At 38.1% G+C, this 27,601-nt stretch overlaps 3 protein-coding genes across 7 annotated transcripts in view; 2 read left to right on the top strand and 1 right to left on the bottom strand.

Moving 5' to 3' along the window:
- Positions 1-27,601, top strand: part of LOC119083657 (chondroitin sulfate N-acetylgalactosaminyltransferase 1) — a 65,295-nt gene that overhangs the window by 24,641 nt on the left and 13,053 nt on the right. Inside the window, exon 2 of one of the 2 annotated variants that reach the window (XM_037193432.1) lies at positions 577-614. The gene's annotated coding sequence lies outside the window, so the exon portion shown is untranslated. Of the gene's footprint in view, positions 1-576; positions 615-26,614; positions 26,834-27,601 lie in introns of those variants that run through there. The other variant, XM_037193433.1, reaches the window with a different exon arrangement.
- On the bottom strand, positions 5,078-27,103 carry LOC119083732 (synaptobrevin). Of its 4 annotated transcripts, none has more exons than XM_037193531.1 (4): positions 26,931-27,088; positions 20,640-20,677; positions 17,354-17,652; positions 5,078-5,905 (listed from the first exon to the last, which is right to left on the bottom strand). In XM_037193531.1, the coding sequence occupies exons 2-4, from the start codon at positions 20,672-20,674 to the stop codon at positions 5,835-5,837; spliced, it is 405 nt and encodes a 134-aa protein (XP_037049426.1). In that variant the 5' UTR covers positions 20,675-20,677; positions 26,931-27,088; the 3' UTR covers positions 5,078-5,834. The 4 variants fall into 4 exon arrangements, with proteins under 4 accessions (XP_037049426.1, XP_037049427.1, XP_037049429.1 ...); XM_037193532.1 differs by having other exon boundaries at positions 17,354-17,625; positions 26,931-27,087; XM_037193534.1 differs by lacking the exon at positions 5,078-5,905 and adding an exon at positions 9,358-9,765 and having other exon boundaries at positions 17,354-17,625; positions 26,931-27,103.
- Positions 14,950-15,784, top strand: LOC119083717 (neural Wiskott-Aldrich syndrome protein). Its single transcript, XM_037193514.1, has 2 exons — positions 14,950-15,084; positions 15,144-15,784. Exons 1-2 carry the CDS (start codon positions 15,034-15,036, stop codon positions 15,777-15,779), a joined length of 687 nt encoding a protein of 228 aa, XP_037049409.1. The 5' UTR covers positions 14,950-15,033; the 3' UTR covers positions 15,780-15,784.

Here is a 27,601-nt window from a genome sequence, read left to right as displayed (position 1 = left end):
GCCTAGCCCCGTTTCGGGGGCATACACTCCAGCTCCTGTTCCATTTGGAGTTTTCGAACCGTCAGTGAATCTGACTTTACTTCCCCTTGATAGGCCAGTAGGCCAGCCGTTAAGCCAGTCTGCTCTGCCTAAGAAGGTAGCGTCGAATCGCTTCGTGAAGTCAATCACCGGTGTCATCCGGTCTCTGGGCATACCGAAAACTGGGCTTTCTACCACGCCACATATTTTCCCATGCCCTGCCCGGAAGTTAGAAGTCCACAAGCCATTTTGCACCAACCGATCCGCCGTGGCGAAGGCTCTAGCCTGAATTATCAGGTCGAGCTAACTGTATCGTACTTATTGCATCGTTTTCTCCACGTCCTTTTACTAGTTTTTCTTACCTGAATCTCACCTACAAATTGACACCAAATTCTCAAATAGCAGGTCGTTCAGTCGACCGTTGATATTACCGGTTTAATTTCGCTTCGATTGTAATTAATCCTCCACCAAAACGACTTAATTATGAAGCCATTCAATTGACTTTACACACAGACAAATGACCTTCAATTTATGCCAAAAATTTTACTTCTCTTACAGGTGAGATTAAACGAATGAACTCATCCAGAAACATCCAGGTTTGTACACGAGTTTTATGAGCTTTTTATTAGGGTGGACAGCTTTAAGAAACGGCTAGTCATCTAGTATCGATAACGATGACAACGATAAGTGACGATATTTGGCTTGCGTTTTCTTATTTTATAGCGAAATGTGTGATAAACATATTGAAGTAATAGATTAGAAGATTTACACAAATGAAGTGAGTTCGTATCCATTCGTTTGCCGTTTGTACAAAGCTAAAGCCCTTCGTACTAATTTGACTTATTTTGCTAAAAAAAACTGATTTAGAACTAGGTGACTAGGCATATGAAAGCGCTGCAAACGGTACGTTCCACCAAAAACTCTGCATTTGTTTATTGCGGTCCTTCCACCCTTCTTTACTATATGCCTAAATGTAGCCACACACTTATGCCGTTAAGCTATTCGTTTACATGACAGCTCGCTTAAACAATAGATCATTGTCAATGTCGTTTGAGCTGTCAAATTAGTTGTCATTTTCACAAAGCCAACCTCAAATCGACCAAAAAAAGTATTGGATGGTGAGATGCCACACAAATTTTCAAGGGGCGGCTCCGTGAACTAAACATCTTTTGAGGTTAGCTTTGTGAAATTGACAACTCATTTGACACTTTTTGCGATAAGAAACCGCTTTTTGACACTGATCTATTGAAAAGAGCCGGAGTTTTCATTGTCTTGAACCAACTGCAGGCCCGGACTGGCCATACTGGGCGTTCGGGCGATTCCCGAAGGGCCTTTTGCCTTAGTCGGGCGAAGTCCCGACGAGGCCTTTTTTGAATTTCAGCCATTTATTGTTCAAACAAATGAAGTCCATTTTAGCGAACATAGACAAAATCTTTAATTTCCTTTCGAAATTTTTTTACTGAGGCCTTTCCGTTAATTCTTTCTTCGATTTCCAATCAAAATTTTCCTACTGAGGCATTTCCATCAATTTTTTCTTCGATTTCCTACTGAGGCCTTTCTTTCAATTTTTTCTATGTTTCCCAATCGAAATTTTTCCACTGAGGCCTTTCTGTTTGTTTTCCAGAAATGCCTCAGTAGGAAAATTTCGATTGTAAATCGAAGAAAAAATTAACAGAAAGGCCTCAGTAGGAAATCGAAGAAAAAATTGAGAGTAAGGCCTCAGTAGGAAAATTTTGTTTGGAAATCGAAGAAAAATTAACAGAAAGGCCTCAGTAGGAAATCGAAGAAAAAATTGAGAGTAAGGCCTCAGTAAGAAATCGAAGAAAAAATTGAGAGAAAGGCCTCAGTAGGAAATCGAAGAAAAAATTGAGAGTAAGGCCTCAGTAAGAAATCGAAGAAAAAATTGAGAGAAAGGTCTCAGTAGGAAAATTTTGTTTGGAAATCGAAGAAAAATTAACAGAAAGGCCTCAGTAGGAAATCGAAGAAAAAATTGAGAGTAAGGCCTCAGTAAGAAATCGAAGAAAAAATTGAGAGAAAGGCCTCAGTAGGAAATCGAAGAAAAAATTGAGAGAAAGGCCTCAGTAGGAAATCGAAGAAAAAATTGAGAGTAAGGCCTCAGTAAGAAATCGAAGAAAAAATTGAGAGAAAGGCCTCAGTAGGAAATCGAAGAAAAAATTAACAGAAAGGCCTCAGTAGGAAATCGAAGAAAAAATTGAGAGAAAGGCCTCAGTAGGAAATCGAAGAAAAAATTGAGAGTAAGGCCTCAGTAAGAAATCGAAGAAAAAATTGAGAGAAAGGCCTCAGTAGGAAATCGAAGAAAAAATTAACAGAAAGGCCTCAGTAGGAAATCGAAGAAAAAATTGAGAGAAAGGCCTCAGTAGGAAATCGAAGAAAAAATTGAGAGTAAGGCCTCAGTAAGAAATCGAAGAAAAAATTGAGAGAAAGGCCTCAGTAGGAAATCGAAGAAAAAATTGAGAGTAAGGCCTCAGTAAGAAATCGAAGAAAAAATTGAGAGAAAGGCCTCAGTAGGAAATCGAAGAAAAAATTGAGAGAAAGGTCTCAGTAGGAAAATTTTGTTTGGAAATCGAAGAAAAATTAACAGAAAGGCCTCAGTAGGAAATCGAAGAAAAAATTGAGAGTAAGGCCTCAGTAAGAAATCGAAGAAAAAATTGAGAGAAAGGCCTCAGTAGGAAATCGAAGAAAAAATTGAGAGAAAGGCCTCAGTAGGAAATCGAAGAAAAAATTGAGAGTAAGGCCTCAGTAAGAAATCGAAGAAAAAATTGAGAGAAAGGCCTCAGTAGGAAATCGAAGAAAAAATTGAGAGTAAGGCCTCAGTAGGAAATCGAAGAAAAAATTGAGAGAAAGGTCTCAGTAGGAAAATTTTGTTTGGAAATCGAAGAAAAATTAACAGAAAGGCCTCAGTAGGAAATCGAAGAAAAAATTGAGAGTAAGGCCTCAGTAAGAAATCGAAGAAAAAATTGAGAGAAAGGCCTCAGTAGGAAATCGAAGAAAAAATTGAGAGTAAGGCCTCAGTAAGAAATCGAAGAAAAAATTGAGAGAAAGGCCTCAGTAGGAAATCGAAGAAAAAATTGAGAGTAAGGCCTCAGTAGGAAATCGAAGAAAAAATTGAGAGAAAGGTCTCAGTAGGAAAATTTTGTTTGGAAATCGAAGAAAAATTAACAGAAAGGCCTCAGTAGGAAATCGAAGAAAAAATTGAGAGTAAGGCCTCAGTAAGAAATCGAAGAAAAAATTGAGAGAAAGGCCTCAGTAGGAAATCGAAGAAAAAATTGAGAGAAAGGCCTCAGTAGGAAATCGAAGAAAAAATTGAGAGTAAGGCCTCAGTAAGAAATCGAAGAAAAAATTGAGAGAAAGGCCTCAGTAGGAAATCGAAGAAAAAATTAACAGAAAGGCCTCAGTAGGAAATCGAAGAAAAAATTGAGAGAAAGGTCTCAGTAGGAAAATTTTGTTTGGAAATCGAAGAAAAATTAACAGAAAGGCCTCAGTAGGAAATCGAAGAAAAAATTGAGAGTAAGGCCTCAGTAAGAAATCGAAGAAAAAATTGAGAGAAAGGCCTCAGTAGGAAATCGAAGAAAAAATTGAGAGAAAGGCCTCAGTAAGAAAATTTTGTTTGGAAATCGAAGAAAAATTAACAGAAAGGCCTCAGTAGGAAATCGAAGAAAAAATTGAGAGAAAGGCCTCAGTAGGAAATCGAAGAAAAAATTGAGAGAAATGCCTCAGTAGGAAATCGAAGAAAACATTGAGAGAAAGGCCTCAGTAGGAAAATATAGTTTGGAAATCGAAGAAAAAATTGAGAGAAAGGCGTCACTAGGAAATCAAAGAAAAAATTGAGAGAAAGGCCTCAGTAGGAAAATTTTGTTTGGAATTCGAAGAAAAGTCAACAGAAAGGCTTCAGTAGAAAAATGTCGATTGGAAATCGAAGAAAAAATTGAGAGAAAGGTCTCAGTAGGAAAATTTCGATTGGAATTCAAAGAAAAATAACACAAAGCGAAATTTTTTAAATAAATTTTTCGTTGGTTGTACATTTTTAAATTGCAGCCTTTTTTTTCGCTTTTAAAAATAAAAAAACTTTTTAAATTCCCCTCGAAAATGTTTCTTTGAGCTATTTCCACAATCTTTTTTTTCTTTTAAAATTTTGCACCGTTAAATCGCTGCGCCCTAGGCAAATGTCCCAATTGTTCGTGTGATGTGGCGGAACTGTGTGATTCACTTACACTGTGGAAATTACACAAAATTTTCAATCATAAGAATCGAGGGCCTAATTGGAAAAAGTCGCCCGAACGGAAGGGCCTTTTGACGTTTTCCCCGAAGGGCTTTTTTGAGCCAGTCCGGGCCTGACCAACTGTCATGTAGAAGGAGTGCTAAATGGTGAAGTTCCATGGCAGACGAAAGCTGTAATCGAACTTCACCATTTACCTGACAGTTGGTTTAAAATAATGAAAACTTCGCCTCTTTTCGATTGTTTAAGCGAGCTGTCACGTAAACGGATAGTTAAATAGTGTAAGTTCGTGGCTGTCTTAAGGCTGAATTCACACTCACTCCGCGCTGCCTTCTTTGAATTGCTTGACAGATGTGTTTGAATTATAGGAAAGAGGCGTGGTTTACATTAACGGAGGCAAGATAAAGTGACTGTGAGTTCAGCCTAACTTTATAATCGACTCCGCAATATAAAGTGAATGAACACGTTCACTTCTAATTGTCAAATGTGCTAGCGGTTTTGAAGATATCCAATCGGCGTTACTTTCTATGTTAGACTTGGCACGTTGACTCGTACAACTATTTTCCGGTATGCGTCGCACCCTCCGATTTAAATAGCCAAGTGGGACGATGGTATTCCGAAAATCTCAAAAGTGAAAGAGCGATATCACAAAACACTGACGCACATAATCTGCACAGTACCAATTGAGCGACTGCGTTCACTTTTAGTTGTCAATTGTATTGTGAAGCTGAGAGATCACTAAAGTAAAATTTTGCAATGAAATGGCAATAATAAAGGAACACACCGAACGCACCAACTTTCCATTTATAAATTTTATTTTACTTTTTTAAATGTGTTACAGAGTAAAGATACAAAAAAAATACATTTTCCATTTTGCCGTATTGTAAAGTTTCCTTTTTTTCCATCAAAATTTTCATTTTATACGAAAATTGGTATTTCCATCCCAGATTATTCCAGGCAAATTAAAAAATTCTTCGTTGCTGTTTTATACAATTCAATTTTCGAATATTTTTGGCGTAACGACTGTGTGCGCGATATTTAAATTCAGGAAAACAAATTTTCAATTTGTCGAATTCGTTTAGATGTTTAAATATTACATCGAGTGAGGGAAAGGCACATTTTCAAATAAATAGAACGCCACATCGACAACGACCGACAAAAAAAAGAAAGAAAACACATTCTTGCGATAGGAATTTGTCACCAGAAAACAAAGTCTCGTTTCGCAAATGTATAGGAAATTGTGTAGGAATTGGGAATAGGTGGACACATTGGTATACCACCGAAAGAAAAATGAAAATTATTTTCGGAGCTTCGATTGAACGATTACATATAAATACAACTTAACATTTCGAATGAAATTATTGTTTCCATTCCCCGCATATTATTATAATAGAAATAAGCCTTGATTGTTAATACAAAATTATCTCTCGTTTTTTTAAAGCATTTGCTAACACAATAGTATTTTTACCTACCACATATAACTTGATTATCATTTGTTTGTTGTTGTTGTTGTTGTTTTAAATAAATTGTGTGTCGACACCACATACAAAAATTAGACGAAAGAAGAAAAATCTAGGAATTAGGGAGTTTTTGGAGGTGCTTCCGTTGGTGCCGCGACAGCCGATGAACTTCCTTCTGGCCATAATGATGCTGAAAATATTTTACAATAAAATTTAGAAAAGAAAATAAATTGAAAAATTGGAAAAGAAATTTTCCCTGCAGGCTTTAGAGTGTGCCTTCCATGGTCTCAATAAAAGCGAAAAAATGTCGAGACGCTGATTCACACATTTTACCCGTTCTGTCGGAGGTTTTTGAGAGTTACCGTCAACGTCACATTGGTTCCATGGAAGATCGAGGACCTACGGTTGACAGTGGTATGGAATATCGAATATATAGATCAAGGGATGGCCTAGAGAATACATTTCAAATTGGCCTTAGAATTAGTTGGTCCATTTATTCCAATGTCTGCCGTAAGTCTTCATGCTTCAATGGAAAATATGTCGCGCTAATGATTGTTCTCAAAAGCTGTCCGAGTCCAGTAGAATCAGCAAATTGGGTACTCTGGGTGTAATTACCTGTCAGAAGAGGTGAATTCGGTTAATCCAACCTTCGAGCTCATCGTTAACTTTGTCTAGAGATACACTTCTTGTTTATAACAGAGCAGTTATAAAAACGGGATGGAAACTCTAAAATCGCTTTCTCTTCCTATACCAACATGAAATTAATGCCTGCTGCAGGTAGCAGTACAACCGTAACGCTGGTACGCAATTAAATATTGAGCGATCCAATGATGTTAGATACAGTCAATAACACATCGAATCATTGTCATGCTATTAACACGCTTTTCCGAAGAACATCGCGTTAAGGTTAAATTTTTTTGCCGATTTTCTACTAAGAACAATCATTACAACATCAATGTAAAGAAATCCCCTACACTCAACCAATCCAGGTAGCTCAATCGGTAGAGCATAGGACTCATACCCAAGAGGTCCCGGGTTCGACTCCCGGTGCAAAAATGCTTGCCTGGTTTTATTCTAATCACTTGGTGATTAAGCACTCGCTATTAGTTATCTAATGGCTGTACGACCGTAACAAAGTCGCAAATTTCAAAGAAATTTCAAATAATGTCAATGACGCAATTCACAATATACAACAGACTGTAGGATAAGCGCCATCTATGATCGACTAGTCGCTCATTGGGAAAATGCATGAGTCATTAGTGATGGTTGTGGTCTTCGCATACCACTCGTGGCTTAGAGAATTCACAACGTATGGGACGTTTACACGGTCGATTTGTGAACTATCTGAGTCCGGAGAGATATGATGAAAAATCACAATTCATATGATCAAGTGACTTGTGCAATAGCACAAAAGGCCCACTAGAGGCTTAGGTGCTGGGCTAACCCCCTTCCCATCCAATCCAATCCAATCCAATCCACACTCAACCAAAATTACTTAAACGTAAAAGGCGTCATGGAGAGCGGACGTGTTTCATCACAGCTCTCATAAACAAATTATTTCTTGTGCAACTTCATTTATTCTGTGACAATTTTCTTAATTTTAATAATTTTACATCCGTGATTAATAGTGAACAGTGATTCCACCTTGCAATTTTATAGATTTTTGACAAAATCAAAATTTATTTCTTTTAATTTTTCAACTCGCTATACAATTGTGTATGAATTTGGTCTTTTGTGTGTGACCTTTGTAATATTTTAATTGTTTGCGGACATGTGCTTCGAGTGAGTAAAAATCAGTGTTTCGAATTGGATCGCTAAATGCCATCATAATGCGATGAGTGATGCAATTGGTTCGAAAGAACTTTTGCCGGAAGGCGTAATGGTTGGTCTCTCATAAAGTCCGACTTTAATGTTCCTAGGAACTTTTTGGCCTTTGGGCTTTCGGTTCGAATGTGAACTTTTCTTTTGTTTTACAGATTTGGACATTCATTTATTTGTCTCTTCTACATGAAAAACAATGCAGCTTAAATTACATTTATGCTGTGTGTATGTATGTATGTGTCATTGTTGTTTTTAGTGTTCGGGAACACAATGACTTCGTTTTTATTGTCACGCTTTCATTACTAATAATATGAAAAAATATGTTGACAAAACCGAATGCTTTCTCAGGTGCGGTCTGGAGAAACAGATCTTTGCAACCGGAGGAAATTCCAAACTACTTAGCTAGCTTGGATGATCCCAAAAAACTGCAAATGTCTAACCAAAAAATAGTGAGCACAATAGGCCCAACGGAGGCCTCCGTGCGCGTTCTGCACAGAAATGAGCAGAACAACACTACCCTTAATAAAAAAAAAAAAAAAAAAAAAAAATTACTTAGAAATTTTGTCAACCCACAAATACAATCCATCTAATATTAGATTGCAACGCACGGTAACGGCACCTTCTGTTACGTCTCGCCTGTTACACGAGTCAATGTATGCGTGACATGTACGTACGAAATCTCTAACAATATTTCTATGCGGCAGTGGTGTGGCAATATTGTGGTATCTAAGTGAAGGAAACCAGAGTTTCTAACATAATATCGGTTGTTGTAACAAAGCGTCTAGCCTACATTTTGGCTTATAGGTCGACGTAAAATGTGAAAATTCACTCAGAATTTCCAACAATATTCGGGGCGCCAATAGGTTTGTTCCAAGTAACTGTAAACCAAAAATTTGACAGTTCAACTTGATCCAGATCGTAACCTGCACGATTTTTCATATATATTATATACAAATGTTGATGAGGTTATGTCCATCTGGATCAAATTTGACAGAAATTTGACACTTTGTACGACATTGGAACAAACCTATTCTTATGAATCAAAGAATTTGTAAGTTTACAGTTGTCACCTTAAAGTTACGAATCGTATGGACCACTTTTAGGTTTAAGGTGACAGCTGTCAACTTACAAATTCTTTGATTCATGAGAATTGGCGCCCAGGCCTATTATAATTCAAAATCGATCAATTCGTTGCAAATCGCTCATCGTTAAACCAAGCTCTGAATCTTTTTTCAACGACTTACAATCCAAGACAATATGTCGTTGAGTTACATGCAAATTTTCCAGATATTTTATGACAATTTTGCTAAGAGAACAGGTGATATCAGTGAGTTGACGTATGTTTAGGCGAAGCAGAACTAGTTTAGTGAATCAGTTAAACAAAATGTGGAATAAAAATGAAAACTGAAACCAAAATTAACAAACAAAATGAGAAGTTTTTGCCTTTATGATGGCCGAATAGTTTATTTCGTTCAAATCTGCACCAAATTGAATTCATGAATTTTATTATGTTATCGGCAAAAGTTTACTTTTTTTTATCAAAGAGAAAATAATGAAATTGCTTTTCATTTCCATCCAATCGAAATTGTAAACGGCCATTCAATAGAACACGATAAAAACATAAAATTATGTAATTCCAAATCGAATGGGTGGGGGGTGAATTCATGTTCACGTCGAATGAAAATGCTGAGGGGGAAACCACCGGTGATAAATCGGACATGGCAGCGTAAAAAAGAAGGTCGGAATTTGGTTGACTTTAACAGGAGTTAGGTGGAAATTTTCGGAATTTCATTTAGTGGAATTTGTGGGACAGCGTTTTTCGGATAGTGGATTCCCCCTCCATTTGAAAAAGCATGGATTTTGTGAAAATACTCATGTCGGAATTGTATGTTTTGGTATGAAATGAACATTGAAATATGAAAAATGAATAAATTTCCAATTAAAAAATAAATTATCGACGAAATGTATCTAGGTAGTGGATGTATCAATATGGAATGTATTGTGTACCACACACACACACACACGTTTCTCTCTCTCTCTACCATCTCCCTTCATTGTATTCTTTTTGTGGGTGGTTGTGTATGTTATCTGCTTTGTGTGGTGTTGATCGATCAAAATTTGATGTTGATAAAAATGACGAGTTTAGTACTAAGTATGATTTTGGCGATGATGGTGCATTAGACAAAGCGTTCGTAAATGGGCAAAATAATCAACCATATACGATCCATACTGGAAAGAAAAAGAAACAAATCGAATCAAAAAACGATGAGTAAAGTAGAAACACTCAGTCCGGTGGATTGAGCAGAGACATTGAGCACAAACAATTTTTGTTTTCGCCATAAACATTTAATTGGTTCGGTCGAAGCGAATGAACTCTAACACGCACGCAAGACACACGAATCGCAGGCAAATTCCAAACGAACGAAAATAATTGGCCATCAAGATGGTCATTTTTCTCACGCCAATTTTGCGGCTTTATGACTCTTTGTATATTATGAAGAAATATGCCGTTGCCGGTGGCCATTCATTAACTTCCCTTGGAGTTGCCAGACAGCACAAGAGGATAGATACCTTTTAACCCTTCAAAAATTAGCCAAATCATCGCTCAAAGACAATCGATGACTTTCCAGTTAAGGTGGTCTAACATAGACGTACAAGAATTTATGTTAAACACTTGGCGACACTTTAAGCAAAGACGAGACAGATTTAATAATTCGCTTTCCGTTTCAATAAGGCTAAGCGGGCTAAGCATTCATAATCTACTCTACTCCAAACCAAGAAGCCCAGCAAGACTGAAGATTGTGAAATCTTGCTGTAACATTTGATCTGCGATCTTACGCCGTTTACCTCTCCGTTTAGAACGAACGAACAATAGAAACTACCCCTCCCACTTCTAGTGGTTAAAGCATAAACGGAGAGCTAAACGGCGTAACTGTGTTTACAGTTTTAGGACCTTTAGGACCTTTGGTCCTAACTAGTGTGTGGGATTGTAAGAAGTAGTGGGCGAAACTATAGTCGTGAGAACTATACCTTCAGAAAATGCTTACAATACTTAGAAGATTGAATATGTCGAGGTGTAATTGTAACTTGAAACAACGACGTATGAGGGGTTACCCGTACACTGAATTTGCGCTTCAACACAAAGTTTACACATTGCGTCGATAGTGTTTACACAATACTCTCTCTAGCAACCAAACTACAATTATTAAGGTGGTAAATACGTTTATGAATCACTGCTACTTTGTTCGCTCGTGTTGTTGTTGTTGTTGTTGTTTTTAAGCCATATTAAAAATCAGAGTTTCTCAAACTTATTTTCCCCCCTAAATCGATTTTTTTAGAGAGTTTGGATGCTAGAAAGAGTATTAGTTTACATCGAAAACTTGATGTGCTGAATTACTATATTGGAAGGTCACTGGAGAAATTCCACTTTGCTCACGTGAAATTGACAGTTCATCTCATTTTATGAATGAAATTTAGAGTTGTCATAACAGAAAAATTTGGCATTTTGGGATTATTCATAGACTGTTATGATGAAAGTGAAAGAGATATTTTGACAAGTACCCCTAGGCAAGTTATAATAAACTGGTTTTCGGTCCTCTCGCCCTTCAACGTACCACGTTGAAAGAGAAGCAAATACTTTGACAAGTACCCCAAGCCAAGTTTTAATATCTCGTCTTCGGTTTTCTCGCTCTGATCATAACAGTCTATACTTTTAAACTACAAACAATGCGAAAATGTTCGCCACAACAACACCAAACGTCAAATTTTTATTGTTTAATGACAACTCTAATTTTCATTCATAAAATCAGATATGAGCTGTCCCTTTCGCAGTGACTTTACAGTACATCAATACAGTGTTTAAGGAGAGCGATTTTTGACCACTTTGTTTAAACTGGTCTCGGAGTCACACGTCAAAATGAGAGGAATCACATACAAATTTAAACTGGGCTCAACTCTCAATTTCTATTTCATTGATGAATATTTGACAGCTGACCCCGAGACCAATTAAATTTAACTGGTTTTCGCTCTCCTTAAACACTGTATTCAGCACAACAAGTATTCGATGTAAACACTATCGACGTAAACTTTGTGTTGTTGGGCAAATTCAGTCACAATAATATGACGTGACGTCAAGTGACGTTACAGCATGGAGCGTGTACGACAAAAAACCTTGCATTTCACATGTGGTGGCCATTTAACTCAGAGGATCCGTAGAAATAGCACGCACGCTAAAAAATACGATTTTTTAAGAACTCCCTTAAGAGCTCCCAAGTGAGCTAATTCGCTGAAGAAGCAAGCGAAAGTACGCGCTTTTGCTAAAGATATAATTTTAACAAACAAAGTCAGGCACGATGGAAATAGATTTTGATTTTGGATCCATTGTGTTGTGAAACTAGTCAACAAAACGAACCTCCCACAATTAGAAATCGAATTCGATAATCCAAAAACTCTTCTCGAAACGAACGAACCACGGACGGGCCAGTTTCCCATGTATTTCGAATCATAAATGTGTTTTGTTGCATCCAAAAAAAAAATCGACCAGCTCAACGTAAGGCCATTAATCCTTTCTTTTTAAACGAAACATCCCAGCTACCATCACTCCTCCCATCGAATATTCTCCACACAGAAAAAAAGGCTTTCAATAAAGCGAAATCTCTAAACTCGCTTCCCTGTCGATTGTTTACAAAACAATATTGAATAAGCGACAAGGAATGGTGGATGGTGGATGGGGTTCTATAACAGAGAAACGCTCACACAATATTTCTGTGTTACATAAATACAAAACGAAAAAGCTCCTAATAATACAGTGCCATTACAATGGGAGAAAGTTCAAATGAATGGTTTTGTTTGTCTCTGATTAAAAGGGTTTTAATGCTAATCCGAGATTAAAATGTAATTTTGAGGATGAGAGAAACGGTTTAATGGGAGGAATGGGAACGTTTTCAGTATAAAAATTGTTTCTTTCCCGTTTTTCTGCCGATACGGATAGGACAAACAGATGAAGGACTAAATGGCAAATCGGTTTTTCTTTCTCTTCTTCTGCCGGACGATAACTTATTCAAATAATTATTTCATTTCGGTTGTTCTATGTCAAGTGAATACGGATAGGATGATTGTCGTCGAGAAAGAAAATAAAAAATGAAGTTACTGTCATGCCGAAAATGGCACGAACATTTCGGAGATAATTTAATTCTCAAATTAATTGTTTCTGAGACTTGGCTTCGATCAAACAAGCAACGGGAAAACCATTTTTGCGGATTTCAAGTTGTCTATCTTTCTACCTCCTCGGGTACGGAGTTCTTCAATTTATTTGCACACAAACAAGCAGCCATGGAAAATAACAAAATTCACCGCAAAGCATTTGATTTATTTATGCAGTGACACATGGAAGGTCGACACGGAGGGAATAAAAAGGGTCGTTCCGACACCGACTTCATTTCTTTAAATTTCATTTTTATTTCACGGCATTTTCATAATTTGTTTGACTCATGTCCGATCAGCAAATGACACGAAACTGACAGGGAACGAATGGACGTGGTGTGCTAAAAGTTTAGGGAGATGTTCAGAGGTAGTTAAGTTGAACGAATCGGATTTGTGGCACTTCTAATTCAGTAGCTTGTTGCCGACTGATTGTTCGAGAAATTTCTGACGTTAGGCATTGCTCACATTGATTCTTGACAATTCATGAAATTCGGAGCCGAAGTATCTATTTGATTTATTCATGTAGAGACATGGAAGTTAGATATGCAAAGATAAAGAGGCTCGTCCTAGAAATTTCATTTCATCCACAAGTTTCAGCTGAGGTGAGAAAATGACTATTTTGTCGCTTGCATTGTGAAATAGTTATTTATTTGTTCACCAAGGGGAAAAAAGTTGGAAATTTAATTTCGAGTATGTTGTTTGAGAAAATGCAATTTCCAACTTTTTTCCGGATGAAAGCACATCGTTTTTCACAACAAAGACTTGCAAAATATCAGTGAGGGGAGAAAATGACTATTTTCTCGCCTGAGTTGTAAAAAGTCTTTTCTTTACAAATACTTATTCTCAGTGTAGGCTTGTTTCAACCGAAAACTGAAAACTGAAAACAAAGGAGAGCATCCACAGATCCTTATAACGATTTTGCAAACATTTCGTCAACATTTGGGTTAGGTCTATATGGATGACATTTTGACAGCTGAAATAACATTGGAACAGATCTATGCAGCGGATTCTTTAAATGGATTTTTTTAGCGTCAAGTAAAACAAAGTTGAAAATGCCATTTCTTTTCGAATTTTTCAGTAATTCAGCAATCAGGTTGCAAATGAATTAGAAATTAAGAAAAACAAATTTATCTCTGATGGCGTTTGGTAAAGTGCATTTTCAACCGTGCGTCGTGAATAACCTTATTTTCTCAACTCAAATGCAGTCAGAAAATAGCGCTTTCTTGACGCTCTCTCCATCTGATGACAGTTCAGGCGAGAAATTTGTTATTTTCTCACCGCTTGAGAGTTTTTTTTTCTCTTTACGACTGTCACTTGGTTTTGAAAAATGGTGAAAGAAATTGATGTCCTATTGCGTGGATAAAAACGGTTATTCATGCCGTGCACGAATGAAAAACGTCAATCTTGGTGGAATTTCCTGCTTTCACTCCTCGGTAAACAAATAACTATTCCCGCGAATCCCATAGAGAAACTGTAATGTTCCCAGTCGGAACTTCCGACCAAAAAGTCATACAATTGAACATTGAATTGAGTGTTTATCGAGAAAATACGGACAATGTTCAAAGTTTAAAAATAGAATCATTTGTCGTCATAGATTCGTACCTAACGTATTTTCAATATCAATCTATGACGTAAAAGTTAAGTTAAATATTGATGAAAGAATAAGCATTAAGACCACACTTGTTGAAATTGAAATTTAAAATTCAAAAAATTGCTGAAGCTTGATCAAATTTATGCAACATGGTACGGTTAGGTGTCATCCATAAAGTACGTACGGCTTAAGGGTAGGTATTATTTAGGTGTTGTAGTCCAATCATTAAGGACGACATGCCTTTTCGTCAAAGACGATTCCTAAACGCTTCGCTTCGCTAAGATCAATCCATTTTGCGCATATCTCACAGTTAAAGTTGTAAGGTCGAGTGCTTCGATCTATTTATGACAATGACGTCAAATTATTGCAAATTTATGGTACTGTACTGTCAATAGTAGAATGACAGTCAATGGGCGAAAGGAATATTAATACGTTGAATAGTGCATCGCTGTCTCAGTCCTTCCAAAAAATTTATTTTCGAAAATTCGACTCGCACAAAATCTTCGAAAATCGCTTTGAACCTAGGACCGTACTATAATCTATGACGTCACTCTGGACTGTATGAATATTTATTGTCGGAATGTTTGCTTTTCGGCAGATGTAATACTGTTAACACTCGATTCGAATTAATCTAAATTAATTAGAATTAAGTTTGGCGTATTATAAAAAGACGAACGAATTTGTCTTTCACATCAATTGAAGCTATGATGTCGAAAATATCAATTGCTCTATTTGCTGCTGTTGTAGTTTGTCAGGTAATTTCTGCCGTCAGATGATTGATTCTTTCAATTTTCTAAATAATTTAAATGCTCAGGTTTATGCTTCGCCTGAAGCACAAAACTGGGGTCCACCGCCATTCGGAGCTCCACGAGGATTCGGACCACCACCACCACCATTCGGAGCTCCACGAGGATTCGCACCACCACCACCACCATTCGGAGCTCCAGGACCATCATTACATTTTAGTCCACTTCCTCCATCACCACCAAGTCCTCCAACACGACCATCACCACCAAGTCCTCCAACTGGACCGCCACCAGTTTTAGATGCTGGTGGTTGCATACCGAACCCTGCCGCCAACGAAGCACTTCTCCGTAAAGTATACAGCGAAGTGTTCAGCCAGAAAAATGTTAGCAACATCGACAAGTACTACGCTCTCAATCACATTGAACACAATCCATTCGATAGAGACGGTCGTGACCAAGTTGTAGAGCTTGTAACAACTGGCACTTTGGGCGGGCCACCGGTGAATGTGGAAATTCAACGAATGATTTCGGCAGGAGACTTTGTTTGGGTCCACAGCAAATTCCCAATCACCAGATTGGGCAGTGTTTTCGCCATTGTGGACATTTTCCGATTTGAATGTGGCATTATTCACGAACATTGGGACGTGCTTCAAGATACCATCAATTTGCCGGGACCTGTGGTCAGCACTCATCCATTCTTTTAAAATGATTGAATCAACAAGACTCTGTACAAATAGGTTGACAGAAATTTTCAAAAATTACTGTTGACATGTAGCCTGCAGGAGTAGACTCAATGCAGAGCAGATTCACAATAAAAAACAATTCAAATTTGAAAGTTTCTTTTATTCGCGACGTCTTGCAGAACGTGGATGTGCGTCATCACGATACATCGAGTAAAACACAAGAAAAATGAGACATCGCTTGTACTAGCTTTTTAATCTGAATTTGTGTGGAAACTTCCCAAAGAAGCTCGCACTTGTACCCCCCCCCCATTTTTGGCAATCTTTGAAATTCACATTCTCGGCCAAATCTTAACCTCAACCTGTTAACTCATACCCACAATTCAAACCTGCACACATTGACCTATTAATGACCCCTTTGGGTTACACTCTTTATGGATCACGCCTAAGCTATCAATCTGTTGCGAACGAATGAAATTTCCTAGACGTGGCTCCCTTTCATATCGAGCTTCAATGTCTCTGCATAAATAATGAATCTGTCTCGTTCAAGTTTTCTTGCCGTAACATTGCTGCTGAAGGATGTATGTATGCAGGCAGTATTATGGAACAGCAGAAAAGGGAATAACAAAAACACTAAGCCTCAAGTTGTGTTCGTATGAACCTAGTGCAATAATCCGATTAATGATCGAAGTAAAGCTTCGACGTCCCCGTCTGTCCCCGTTTGTTAATTTAAAAATTTATTGCGAACGTTTTTCGATGCATTCCACGTTATGCAATCGATCGAATTTCTAGCAACAGGCTGTGTTCACGAGTTCTTCGCATTCACGTAAAACACTGACAAAAAAAGAGTTGAAAATCTTACCTGTTGCAGGTAACTTTGTCTTCAGGTAATATATGTTATCTGACACAGCCATATATAGGAGAGCTACAGCTGCGGCAGCTATTATAGGTTACCTGGAGCAGAAGTTACCTGCAACAGGTAAGATTCTCAACTATTTTTTGTCGGTGCACCGATTGGCAAAGGAAGTTGTGATGAATACCGGACTTACTGCAAAGTCTTCAAACTTTTTACACACACCGTCCGACGGGCTTTTTGGTGACTATGCTCGAGTAATAATCTCTTGAACATTAAAAAGAAATAATTTTGACAAGGCAAAATGCTAAGTCACCAGCACTGTACCTACGAACGAGTTACAACCACTACATAGTGAATACACTAGATGCTGTGACGTGGTTAAGACAGGCTTTTGACCGTGACATATGGGTTCTCTCGGAGAGAAACATTCCACATATCTCGCTACCTCGTTTGTACGCTCTCCACTTTAAAGCAATTTTGAGCAACATTTCTCAATTTGAAACTGTTGATATTCCAGCTACAAATTGAATGCGTGACAAAAGCAAATTTTGACTTCGGCCGGCGGTTCTCTCAAGTCAATTGATTCTTCACTTCCTTCTGACTTTTCCCCCCAAAATCGACACTCACAGCTAAATATTGAGACACTGAACATAAAACTCTTGTTCACCAAACTTCCCATACAGAGAGCTCGGAACATTTGCATTGACAACGCATTACACACAGTCGATATAATCGTACTCACCAATGATGATGATTAGTAGAACCACGCCAATCACGCCCATTATAATCATCATTTTGATGTTGGCCCACCAATGTTTCCGTTTCAATTTGCCGGCCTGCTGTTCGAACTGCGATGCACCATGCTGTAAAGCATCAGCACGTTGGTCCAGTTCACCCAATTTCTGGTCACGTTCCAGCACTTTTTCCACATTGACCCGCATTATGCCAACCACTTCGTCAACTTTTGCTTGTGTTTGCTGTAGTCGTTTTTGTGCGGCACTTTGTTGAGCCGAACTTGGTGGTGGCGGTAAAACAGGAAAACTTAATTTTAATTAACTTAAACTGCTGCAATCGGTGCTATCACCTCGATCAAAACCAAACGTTTTGAGGATAGAAAACATTGTGGTTGATGAATGGGGTGCGGGGTGTGGGTGGTAAGAAGAGAGAAAGTCAAAGAAACGACAAATTGCTTGCAAACACTTTTTCGGAATGATACACCAACAACGGTAGACACACACACACACACACAGCAGCGAAAGAACATAAGAAAATTCTGCGGAATATCCTTTGTCGTTTGGTTTATTTTAGCCTGAAAAACGGTTTGAATTGATGCCAAAGGAAAACTGACAATTCGTGTGGATACTTTCTACTCCGCTTTAAAAGTCTTCCGGCATTGCACGTTACAGTAACATGTGCTTGTTGCCATATATTTACCCCACTTGGTAATGATCGTTTCGCACACATTTCTCTATGGAAGCACGAACAACGGGAAGTTTGTTAAAGTTATACGGCTTGGCGTCTATTCATGCATAGTGCATACGACACCTTTATAATTGAACACGAGCTTGTAATGAGCATAGACCGGCATTCAATCAGTATAATGATTGATGCGAGGGAAATGAATTGCTTGACATGTTTCGGGAAAACGTTCCATGAATTGAACCAACTGAAGTATTAGACAGCTAAATTCAAAGTCAAAGCGACTGAAGGAAACGTTTTACACTGAGGAAAATTTCGTATCAACACACACAGTAACCTAACTGAGGTATGAACGCAGAAACGGGACACAATAGCGAATTATAAGAAAAACGAAATTTTGTTGATTTAGCTCCGTTCCGAATAGACTGACTAGGATTTTTTGCTTTAAGGTCATGGTTAAGGCGCCTTACACGCAATGTAAACGTTTGCAATGTACAACGCATTAACCTGCCCTTCAAGCAAAAAATTCTCGTCAGCCTATTCGGAACGGAGCTAAATCAACAAAATTTCGTTTTTGTTATAATTCGCTAATGTCACGCGTCCGCTTTCTGCATTTAACTATTCATATACGGTGGCTTGTTGTAAAAAACCTTTCGTTGGAAAACAGATCGAATATAAGTGGTCCTGGTCATTGGTTGTGTTGTCTTAGGTGACAGCATGACTGTCTCGAACTCATTCTTCTGGGTGAACTAATGTGAACGCGTATAATTATCGGTCCATTTCATGTCAAGTTGGTGCCGTGTTAAGCCAAAACACCGTACAGCATTCGTGTCGTTGCTTTTCAAGAGATTTGGAGAGCTTTTTAAGCTTCTTTCACTGAAACATTCCATTTTTCCAATGGAATCCAAAATAAGCTCAAAGCTTTCGAAAGCTCTCTGAAGTATACAAATAATGCGATAAGGTGTTTCGGCTTAACAAATCAGGATAATTACCAAGGGGCGAACTAACGCAGAAAAGGCTATGCAAGAAATGGAAAGTTCAAAAGCCCCACTCCCAGTAAAAGCCACCGAAAATTGGGGAAACTCCTGAAGACCTTGACAAAGAAATCCTCGTCTGACATTCTGTAAAATCTTTTATCACCCAAAATTTACGTCTATCCGACCGATTATCTGATAAATACGCCGTTAGAGTTTCATGATCCGTTTAATTGGAAATTTTCTGTAGAAATTCCCGTCTGCGTTTAAATATCTCGCCTAATTTCACAAAATTTGCATTCTTCAATGAAAAGGTCCATCTACACCAGGCATGAGCGCCGCCCAAAAATAAGCCGCCGATCAAGCCGCCGCCGGCCATTTTTGAGCAAGCCGCGCCGCAGCCGCGCCGGTGCCAAAAACACGGCTCAAGCCGGCTTGAAACGGCTGGAAAATGAAATAAAGATTTCGAAAGGTGAATGGGTGAAATAATTTTGAAAACCGAGATTCCTGTTGATCCTAAGCAGCTCAAGTACATTTTGAATTTTTTTTACAAAATTAAGAAAATTTTGAAAATTTTCTTGAATTTTCATGAATTTTCCAGAATGGTACATTACGTCCTCGCTTCTAAGTTTGTTGTTTTGGCAAGTATGACCTTTGCGGAACGAGCCGAAGGCGCACAATCAGTTAATTCACAAATTTGAGAAAACTTTATCGATCTTTGCGAATTTTCTCGATTTTTTTTTCTTTTCAATTTTTACTTGATCGTGAGCTTTCGATTTCTTCTCGAAAACCATTTTCTCAATGAGTTAAATGAATGTACCGGAGCATGATTTTCCATTTAGTTCAAGTTTTGAGGCAATAAAACTTGACGTGTTAGTGAACCTTAGACTTAGAGACTTGCTTGTAACAAGACCAGTTCCACTTGCACTTTGAACAACCTAATCTACCTACATTTTCGCTTTCCGTACAATTTCATTTTCATGCTTACTAGTTCATTTTCCATGAATTTATCTAAACGTTTTTATTTAAAAAAAAAAAGTTAAAAGGAACCTCCAGCCGAGCCGTTTTAAGCCGGCTCAAGCCGACTTTTTCGCCGCCGCCGAGAAATTTTTTTCGGCTAGCCGCCGCCGAGGTTTCTCCGTCGGCGCTCATGCCTGATCTACACAACGTACATCCGTTTCACCCGTTTCAAAAAGAAAATAGAAAAAGCCGAGCCACATCACCTCAAATTAGCAGGGTAAAGATTTACATTTCTTTAATGATATTGTGGGTGTATCGCCAAAAAGGCTGGCTCGGGCATACCGTGAACATGGTCGACTTTCGAATTAAGAATTTTTCGTTCACCTTTTTCTTTCAAACGATTACAATAAATCATCAACTTTACGGGGGCGAATGGCAGGGGAGCGGGTTTGTTTTATCTGTTTATGATGAATGCTACTTATCAACAACGTCATGTTTAATTAACGTTACATTTACCATGCCGGTGTATCTTGTGTATGCGAAAACAGGCAGTTCATCCAAAACGAAGTGTTTGCACAATTTACGTGAATTTTTTATGGACGATAAGAAATGGAAAGACCGGAAAAAGGTCGAAAAAATAATAAATGGGCCCGCATTGCTCATGATTAGACTTACTTGTTTGAGCTCGATGCTGCGTCTTGGTTGTCCATTGTCTGAAACAGAAATTAATTTTTAATTTTTTTTAGTTAAATTTTACGGGTTTGATTATCATCTGCTCTAGGGTGGGCTGTCAGTAATGAATTTACTCTCCGAGTCTGTATATGTTGGTTGGAAGAGGAAGGCATTTACATAGCGGAAATGGAACCGTTGGGCGTTTTATAACAGATTCCTGGGCATTGTATCAAGTTTCCGATTTCAGTCGTGTAAGTAATGCAACGCATGTAGTGCACTCAGCAAAATTCAGTATTATGGCATGGCGAAGACCTCCAACAGGAAACAAAAATTGGAAAAATCGCCCTTTCTGTGATATGCAGCTGAATGATACCATCTGCTTGCAGTTACTTTCGACTAATTTTTTGCCCAAGATCAATCGACCAACCAAGCCAGATACTTATAGAACTTTTGGTGCAAAGGACGTAGTCACGATAAGAATTCCCTCACTTTCGGCCTCGAAGCATGAGAAACAAATTTTCAAATTTTCTATCAGGACACACAGTGGTGAATTAGGTGAGTAATTGGGCATTTCGTATTTACGTAATTACGTAATTACGTAATTACGTACGTTCATTATACGTACGAAATGCACCAAACGTATCCTTGTTGGGGCAATAAGTGCAACATTAAGACATTGGTCTCAAACCGTATCCTTACATAGATCTGACGTAATCTCAGTCTATTTCTTGTAAAATTAAAATTTGACTTCAAGATCAGCGTACTATTCGCTGACGACGTTGGCCTTGCAAGTGAGAGAGTAGCAAAGCTTCTGGAAGTATTTGACAAGTGGAAGAATGTCCTTGAAGACCATGGGCTGAGAGTTAGTGAATCAAAGACTGAAGTAGATGTCCCCACCATTCAGTGACCCACAAACCTAATCGCCAGACATTGACATAATGATTAAAGGAAATGTTATGCCTACATGCACCAGCTTCAAATGTCTTGGCTCGATAATCAAAAAGACTGGAAGTTGCGACGAAGACGTGAATTTTGGTGTACAATAGTCTCGTATGCAAAAGATAAAGCGGGAAGGAAGACACTTTAAGCTTTGATGAATTCCAAATCGGTGTAAGACGAATGAAATTTCAAACTATCGCCGAAGGGGCAAAGAAAAACCGGATATGCATAATGCACGCTACATTGAACCACCGTTGATTTAACGATACTTGGCCGAGAGTTGAAAATGGAGAAAAGTTAAAGATATCCATTTGAAACCATTGCATTGCCATACACTAAAGCCCTACACATAAATCCATTTTCAATTCAACCCCATTCTGCATTCATGGATAGGAAACCATATCTAGAACGAATGCAAAACGTCTACCTCCAGAACAATGCAAACAAATAAATCGTGTGCACCTAAATGTAAAACCAAATATTTTCCTGGATGTTTTTCCACCATCACCGGCGGCATGTGTAATGCACATAGCATTGCATTATACCGGTTGTGCCGTGCACTTTTTGATGCTTATTTTTTGTACTGTATTTCCTGCCATGTAATGCAAGTCTCAGGCAAAAATTATTATAATTTACATCATGTTCCGTACACAACGAAGCCATGTCACAAGAATGGCAACGAAATGAACAAAAAAAAAAAAAAACAAAACGAAACACACAAATAAAGAATGCGCCACTGAATGCAAAGATTTTTCTGCAAACGTTTTTGTTTGTTCCCGTTGCTCTCTCTCTCTCTCTCTCTCTCTCTCCCTCTCTGTGAAAACATTTTTCCAGTTTTGCATTTTGAAATGTGAACAATTAGGAAATTTATGTCCTTTTCGATACGGTCGACGTATATGTAGTGTGCCTGCAATAACAGGCGATGCGAAGCTTTTTTTGTTGAATCATTTAATTAAACGTAGGAAAATGGTCCATTTATCTTCCTGGTGCTGCTGCTGGTTTTTTTTGTGTGTGTGCATGATGTCAACGTAATTAAGGAAACAGTTGCCAAGATTTAAAAAACGCTGCACTAGTCTACGTGTCAATCCAGAGAGGGAAAAAAATGATTTGGGGTCTGTCTACATTTCTAACAGAGCAAGAAAGGGTAAGACAATGTTCCGGTGCCGATGTGAATAAACTGAACAGTCAATTAAACGGTGCGGCATTTTCACTGGAGTTGCGGGAAAATTTACCTTTCAAAGACTTTTATTTTGATTAGGATCTCAGAGCACATTCATACAAAAGAAAATTCAAATTATTCCACTGTCACTCGAAAAACAGCTGACTGTTTTAAGACACTCCATAAAAAATGTAAGAGTTTTACCGTTACCTCTGCTTTTGGGCTCCTATCTAACTTTCTGCCATAACAACGTTATCGAAACTCAACGGGAAGTGTTCCGAAACATGAACAGAAGCTTGGAGTCTAGTTCCAGGAACAGTGATTCGGCTTTGCCTGTTTTTCACTACCTTTTCAAGCATATCTGGATGTTTACGCTCAAAAATCGTGTGTTATATGTCAAATGAAGGAGGGACAATGTAAATGTGTTGTATATCAGGCTCGTAAATCAATAGCCATTCTAATTGTGCCCGGACAGCCGGTTTTGTCCTTGAAAATTGGATTCGTGGATCCATATCCAGGAGTCAGGAAAACAGCGGATCTCCTTTTTTCGGATAATTTTCTTCAGATGAAATAATTGTTGTAAATAGTCAACGATGTGAAAGTTGTTGTTGTTGTCACAATTTGAGTGTTTAAAGGTTTTTGAAGAGTATACTTTTCCTGTTTTCCCGCATCTCTCCCAAGCTTAAAAACAAAACTTTGCCCAGTCGTCACAAAAAAGACATTGAAGCGATCATGCAATCGCTTCATTCCTCCAAAATTACCTGCCGAGATCGAAGTCTAGTTAAGACATTTAACAATTGTCTATCTGATTCTTCCAGATAGTATACATATTAGTACAGATTCTTCGTAGCATTGAAATTACCGAAAAGATGCGACCAAGGAGAAAAATCGGTCAAAATGCCTAACATCGTGTAGCCCCAATAGATGTCACCTATGTCCTATGTTCCTAATATTTTCTAATGAGACAGCGGAGATCTTAAAACAATCGCTATACGCGGACACATTTACTAAAACCCAGTCCGGACATGGAGTGAAAAATTGTCATCGATTCAGTAAAATGTTGGAAATGTCATAAGATATTGGAAGGGGAGTGCTCTCCTTGTCTACGATAGTCGGACCATTCTTAGAGATATTTCAAATGTCTACTGACTACATTCTCTACTTAGCTCTCCCAGTCAGTGGGACGAAATTCAGAATTTGCAAGCACTTTTATGAGTGCACAAAGTTCGCTTTGTTCGAAGTCTAGTGTGAGTTAATTGCAAACTCACAGACACAGACCTGCTTACAGGTAACAAACAAAAATATCTTTTGCAACAAAGACTAAACGAAAGGCGACGCAATATTGTAGAATGTTATCAGTGATTTATATACACATTAATGAGTCAAAAATCTTATCAGAAATTCAATTTTTATTTTTGTTCTGTCAGCGCTGGTAAGGTGATTGATGCAATCAGGGCTACCAACACACACACACAATGTGCAGTACGAAATGATTGGTGTGCAAAGTTCTATAAAGTGCAAAGTTCAGGGAAATGGCATTCTTATTCGCTCCAGGCGAAAGAAGTGTTTTTCTGCGCACTAATGTCAAGAACTACCCCATATCAGAACTAGTTCTGTACCCCATTTCGATGCTACAATGACACAAGAAAGCTGTATTGTTACCAAATTTTGCTGACGACAAGAAACGTTTTTAGCCCCGTACGAAGTACTGGGGGCTTATAAAATTAATATGCCGTTTGTACCACGTCGAATTGGAAGCAGACAGTAAGGGCAAAGCATTTGGTTATGTTCATAGATGACGAATCCGCAATAAAAAAAATGTCCGTCCGTCCGTCCGTCCGTGACCCCTCTAGCTTGAGCAAATCACAACCTTTTTTGAAAATTCTTTTTTTCCCCGATTGGTATCGACAAAAGTAAGGTCAAGTTCGAAAATGGGCATGGTAGGGTCGGCCCTTCCAGAGCTAGGGCCCTATATGTGTTTTTCAGTCTTTCGACGATACGCACGCAATAGCTGCTTGTGATATATCAAATGAAAGGTATTGACGAGTAGAACAAAGTTGCTGAACATCGTTTTTGGGTAAGATGTAACGCGAGCTTGTTGGGAGGGCTCAAAGGTCGTTACTCGGCCCTAAGTGTTTTTTCCACATAAATCGAGTAAATCTCAACCGATTTTGATAGTTTTTGTTTCATTTGAGAGGTAATTGAATACCCAATGGAAAGTTGGCAAAAAATTTTGGTTTTCTAAAATAATGTCGTAAATTGTTGGTTTTATTTGAGAGGTACTTCGTACGGGCTTTCGTAATTGCGCTATGCGCAATTTAAAAAATGAACAGTTTCAGTAAATTTGACAATGCCCAACTTGACTTGCATTTTGGTAACAGACGCATTAGAGGGTTGTAGACGTATTAGGGTTCCGGGCGTATTACGGCTACGGACGTATTATAGTTACGGACGAAATAGGATTACGGGTCGTACGGGGCTAAGTCGTAGCAAACGCTCCGACTGTTCTGATGCCTTGTTTTATTATTTTTATGAAAATATTCTGAAAAAATAGTCGCTTGAGTAACGGTTCTTCTTCCCATTTTTCCATAGAATCACAATTTGTTATAATCTAGTACGAATTTCGTCCTTTCTAGCTTTACAGTCGCGGTCCAATTAATTACCAATTCCAGGAATAGATTTGGGGGTAGATTCTCGTAGCAATCGTAACACTAAGAATTTGGTAATTTGACAGCTGCATGCATAAAATCCCATAAGAACTGTCAAATTACGACTTCTTAAAGTTACGAATGTTTCGAGAATCGGAACCCTGATCCTTTGCGAATATTAATAGCATCCATTTAAAGGTGTTTCGGGACGAGATATTATTTTACTCTTTCGACGCCGTCATCGATTGCAGATAGTGAACGAGTCATGCTGTTATCTTAGCGCCAATCACACCTCGTCACCGGTGAATCAACAAAATTAATTGGCGTTGTGCAAACAACTTTGCACATTCAAAAAAAAGTGGCACAAGTAGATAAACATTGTGAGTCGATTGAATCGCTGATGGAAAATTCTAAACGTTTACACGGACTTAAAACCCGTTCACATTTAAATTCAAATGCGAGGTCCAGGCGCAGCAGGTTCAAATTTTGAAACACTCAAAAACTAATCATTATGGCTCGATTAAGTCAGATCGGGGTTTCTTTGCACCTGGGCTTTTGAAAAAACAACGATTCGGATCCGGTACAGGCCGGCAAAACTTACAGATACAGACACCCTGTGTACTAAGCGGTTATTTTTTCTGAAAACCATCTGTTAAGTCAACATCAACGCTCGATGTTGCACACCAGAACGTTGTTCAATAGATAATGTAAACAAAGTAAATGTGTGCCCTTTTGTCCCGCGACATATTGAAACATCCAATTAATTTGCATTTTCTTTACCAACAATTTGCTTGCAATTATACAAAACAAAAGTCAGTACAGCAGTAGCATGATGGATGACGAAAGCAGCTGTTTTACATGAACCAATTTCATATTCAACCGAAAAAATTTTTTTTTTAGAAATTTATTAGTGTCGTGTGATTGATAAGACCAACGTCGACGCATTGGATGTATATGTATATGTATAGAAAATAATGAAATGGGAAGAAAATCGATAAAATTCTCGTTTTGATTGTTATATTCAATCGACATTGGTATAATACCGAATGGTTTATGTACTCAATTTGATTAGTCATCATCTGAAGGACTCTAGCGATTTGGACCGTGAATTCTTAAAGTCATTATACCATATGCGCAATTTTTTTTTTATCAATGAAAGGAACAAGTGAAGAATGTTGCAGAGAGACTCCTCCTGCAAACAAATGAAATACACATCTCCATCCTCTATTGTTAACAGACAACAGGATGGAACAATAATTACACTTTGGTGACAGCTGAACAAATCGAATTGAACGATATCGATGGTGGATTATATGATGCGGATTATTAATTGCTTTCATTGAATGGTACACCTAGTCTTTTAAAAATGTCCATGAACCATCGAAACAAAAACGATTGTTTTGTGGGTTAAAGAACGAAAGCGAAATAACTTGTTGCTCGCAAAATCGTCGGTACGTACCGTACGTATGTACAATAAGACATTATTTCGTTGTTCACTTTCGACAGATAATTCACCAAACAATTACACCAAACTAATGCAGTACTTACAGTTGATGAGGTTGTTGGTAGTTTAAACGAAATTTGCAAATGAAAATCAAATTAAACTCGAATAAAGAACAAAATTACGGATGAATAACAACAGTGACACCGCCAGTCATTTAGGAATATTTTTCTTGCTTGTTGAAGTTTGACAGTTCCGAATTGGTGACGTCATTGATTCATCATCAAATTTTATTGTGAAAAGTTTTCGGTGTTGCGATGTTCGAAACAGAGCCGTTTGTGTGTTGGAAGCCGTGTAGGTCTTTTTTCATGACATTATGTTGGTTAGAATTGATAGAATGCGTTAGAATAGGCGATGTGTCTTATTCGGGTAGTACGCTCACGTTATTAAAGGTGACTTTGTTTAGTTCACGGTTAAAGACATTTTATGGAGGTGGTAGACTTCACAAGTGTCCACTCATTTATCGTACGAATACCACAATGGGTCTTCGTATCTCTCGCGTTCTTGCGTATTTTACGAGAATTATTTTTTAAAAACTTTCCGATTTGCATGCGTAGCGTATGTATTTACTTGCATGTATTTAGTGTTTGTAACTCACACCAAGGAAGCATAATTCCAAGAAGAAAAAAATGCAAAGCCTATTCTGATACTGTCAGCCTCCCAATATTTTCTGTGTTAATGTTAGGACAAATGCAGAGAAATGATAACAGATGTCGCC

The sequence above is a fragment of the Bradysia coprophila genome, unplaced genomic scaffold (assembly GCF_014529535.1).
Source record: "Bradysia coprophila strain Holo2 unplaced genomic scaffold, BU_Bcop_v1 contig_70, whole genome shotgun sequence".
Taxonomy (NCBI): Eukaryota; Metazoa; Arthropoda; class Insecta; order Diptera; family Sciaridae; genus Bradysia; species Bradysia coprophila.
The sequence above is the reverse complement of the archived record's forward strand: the minus strand, read 5'-3'. Positions and strand labels throughout refer to the sequence as shown.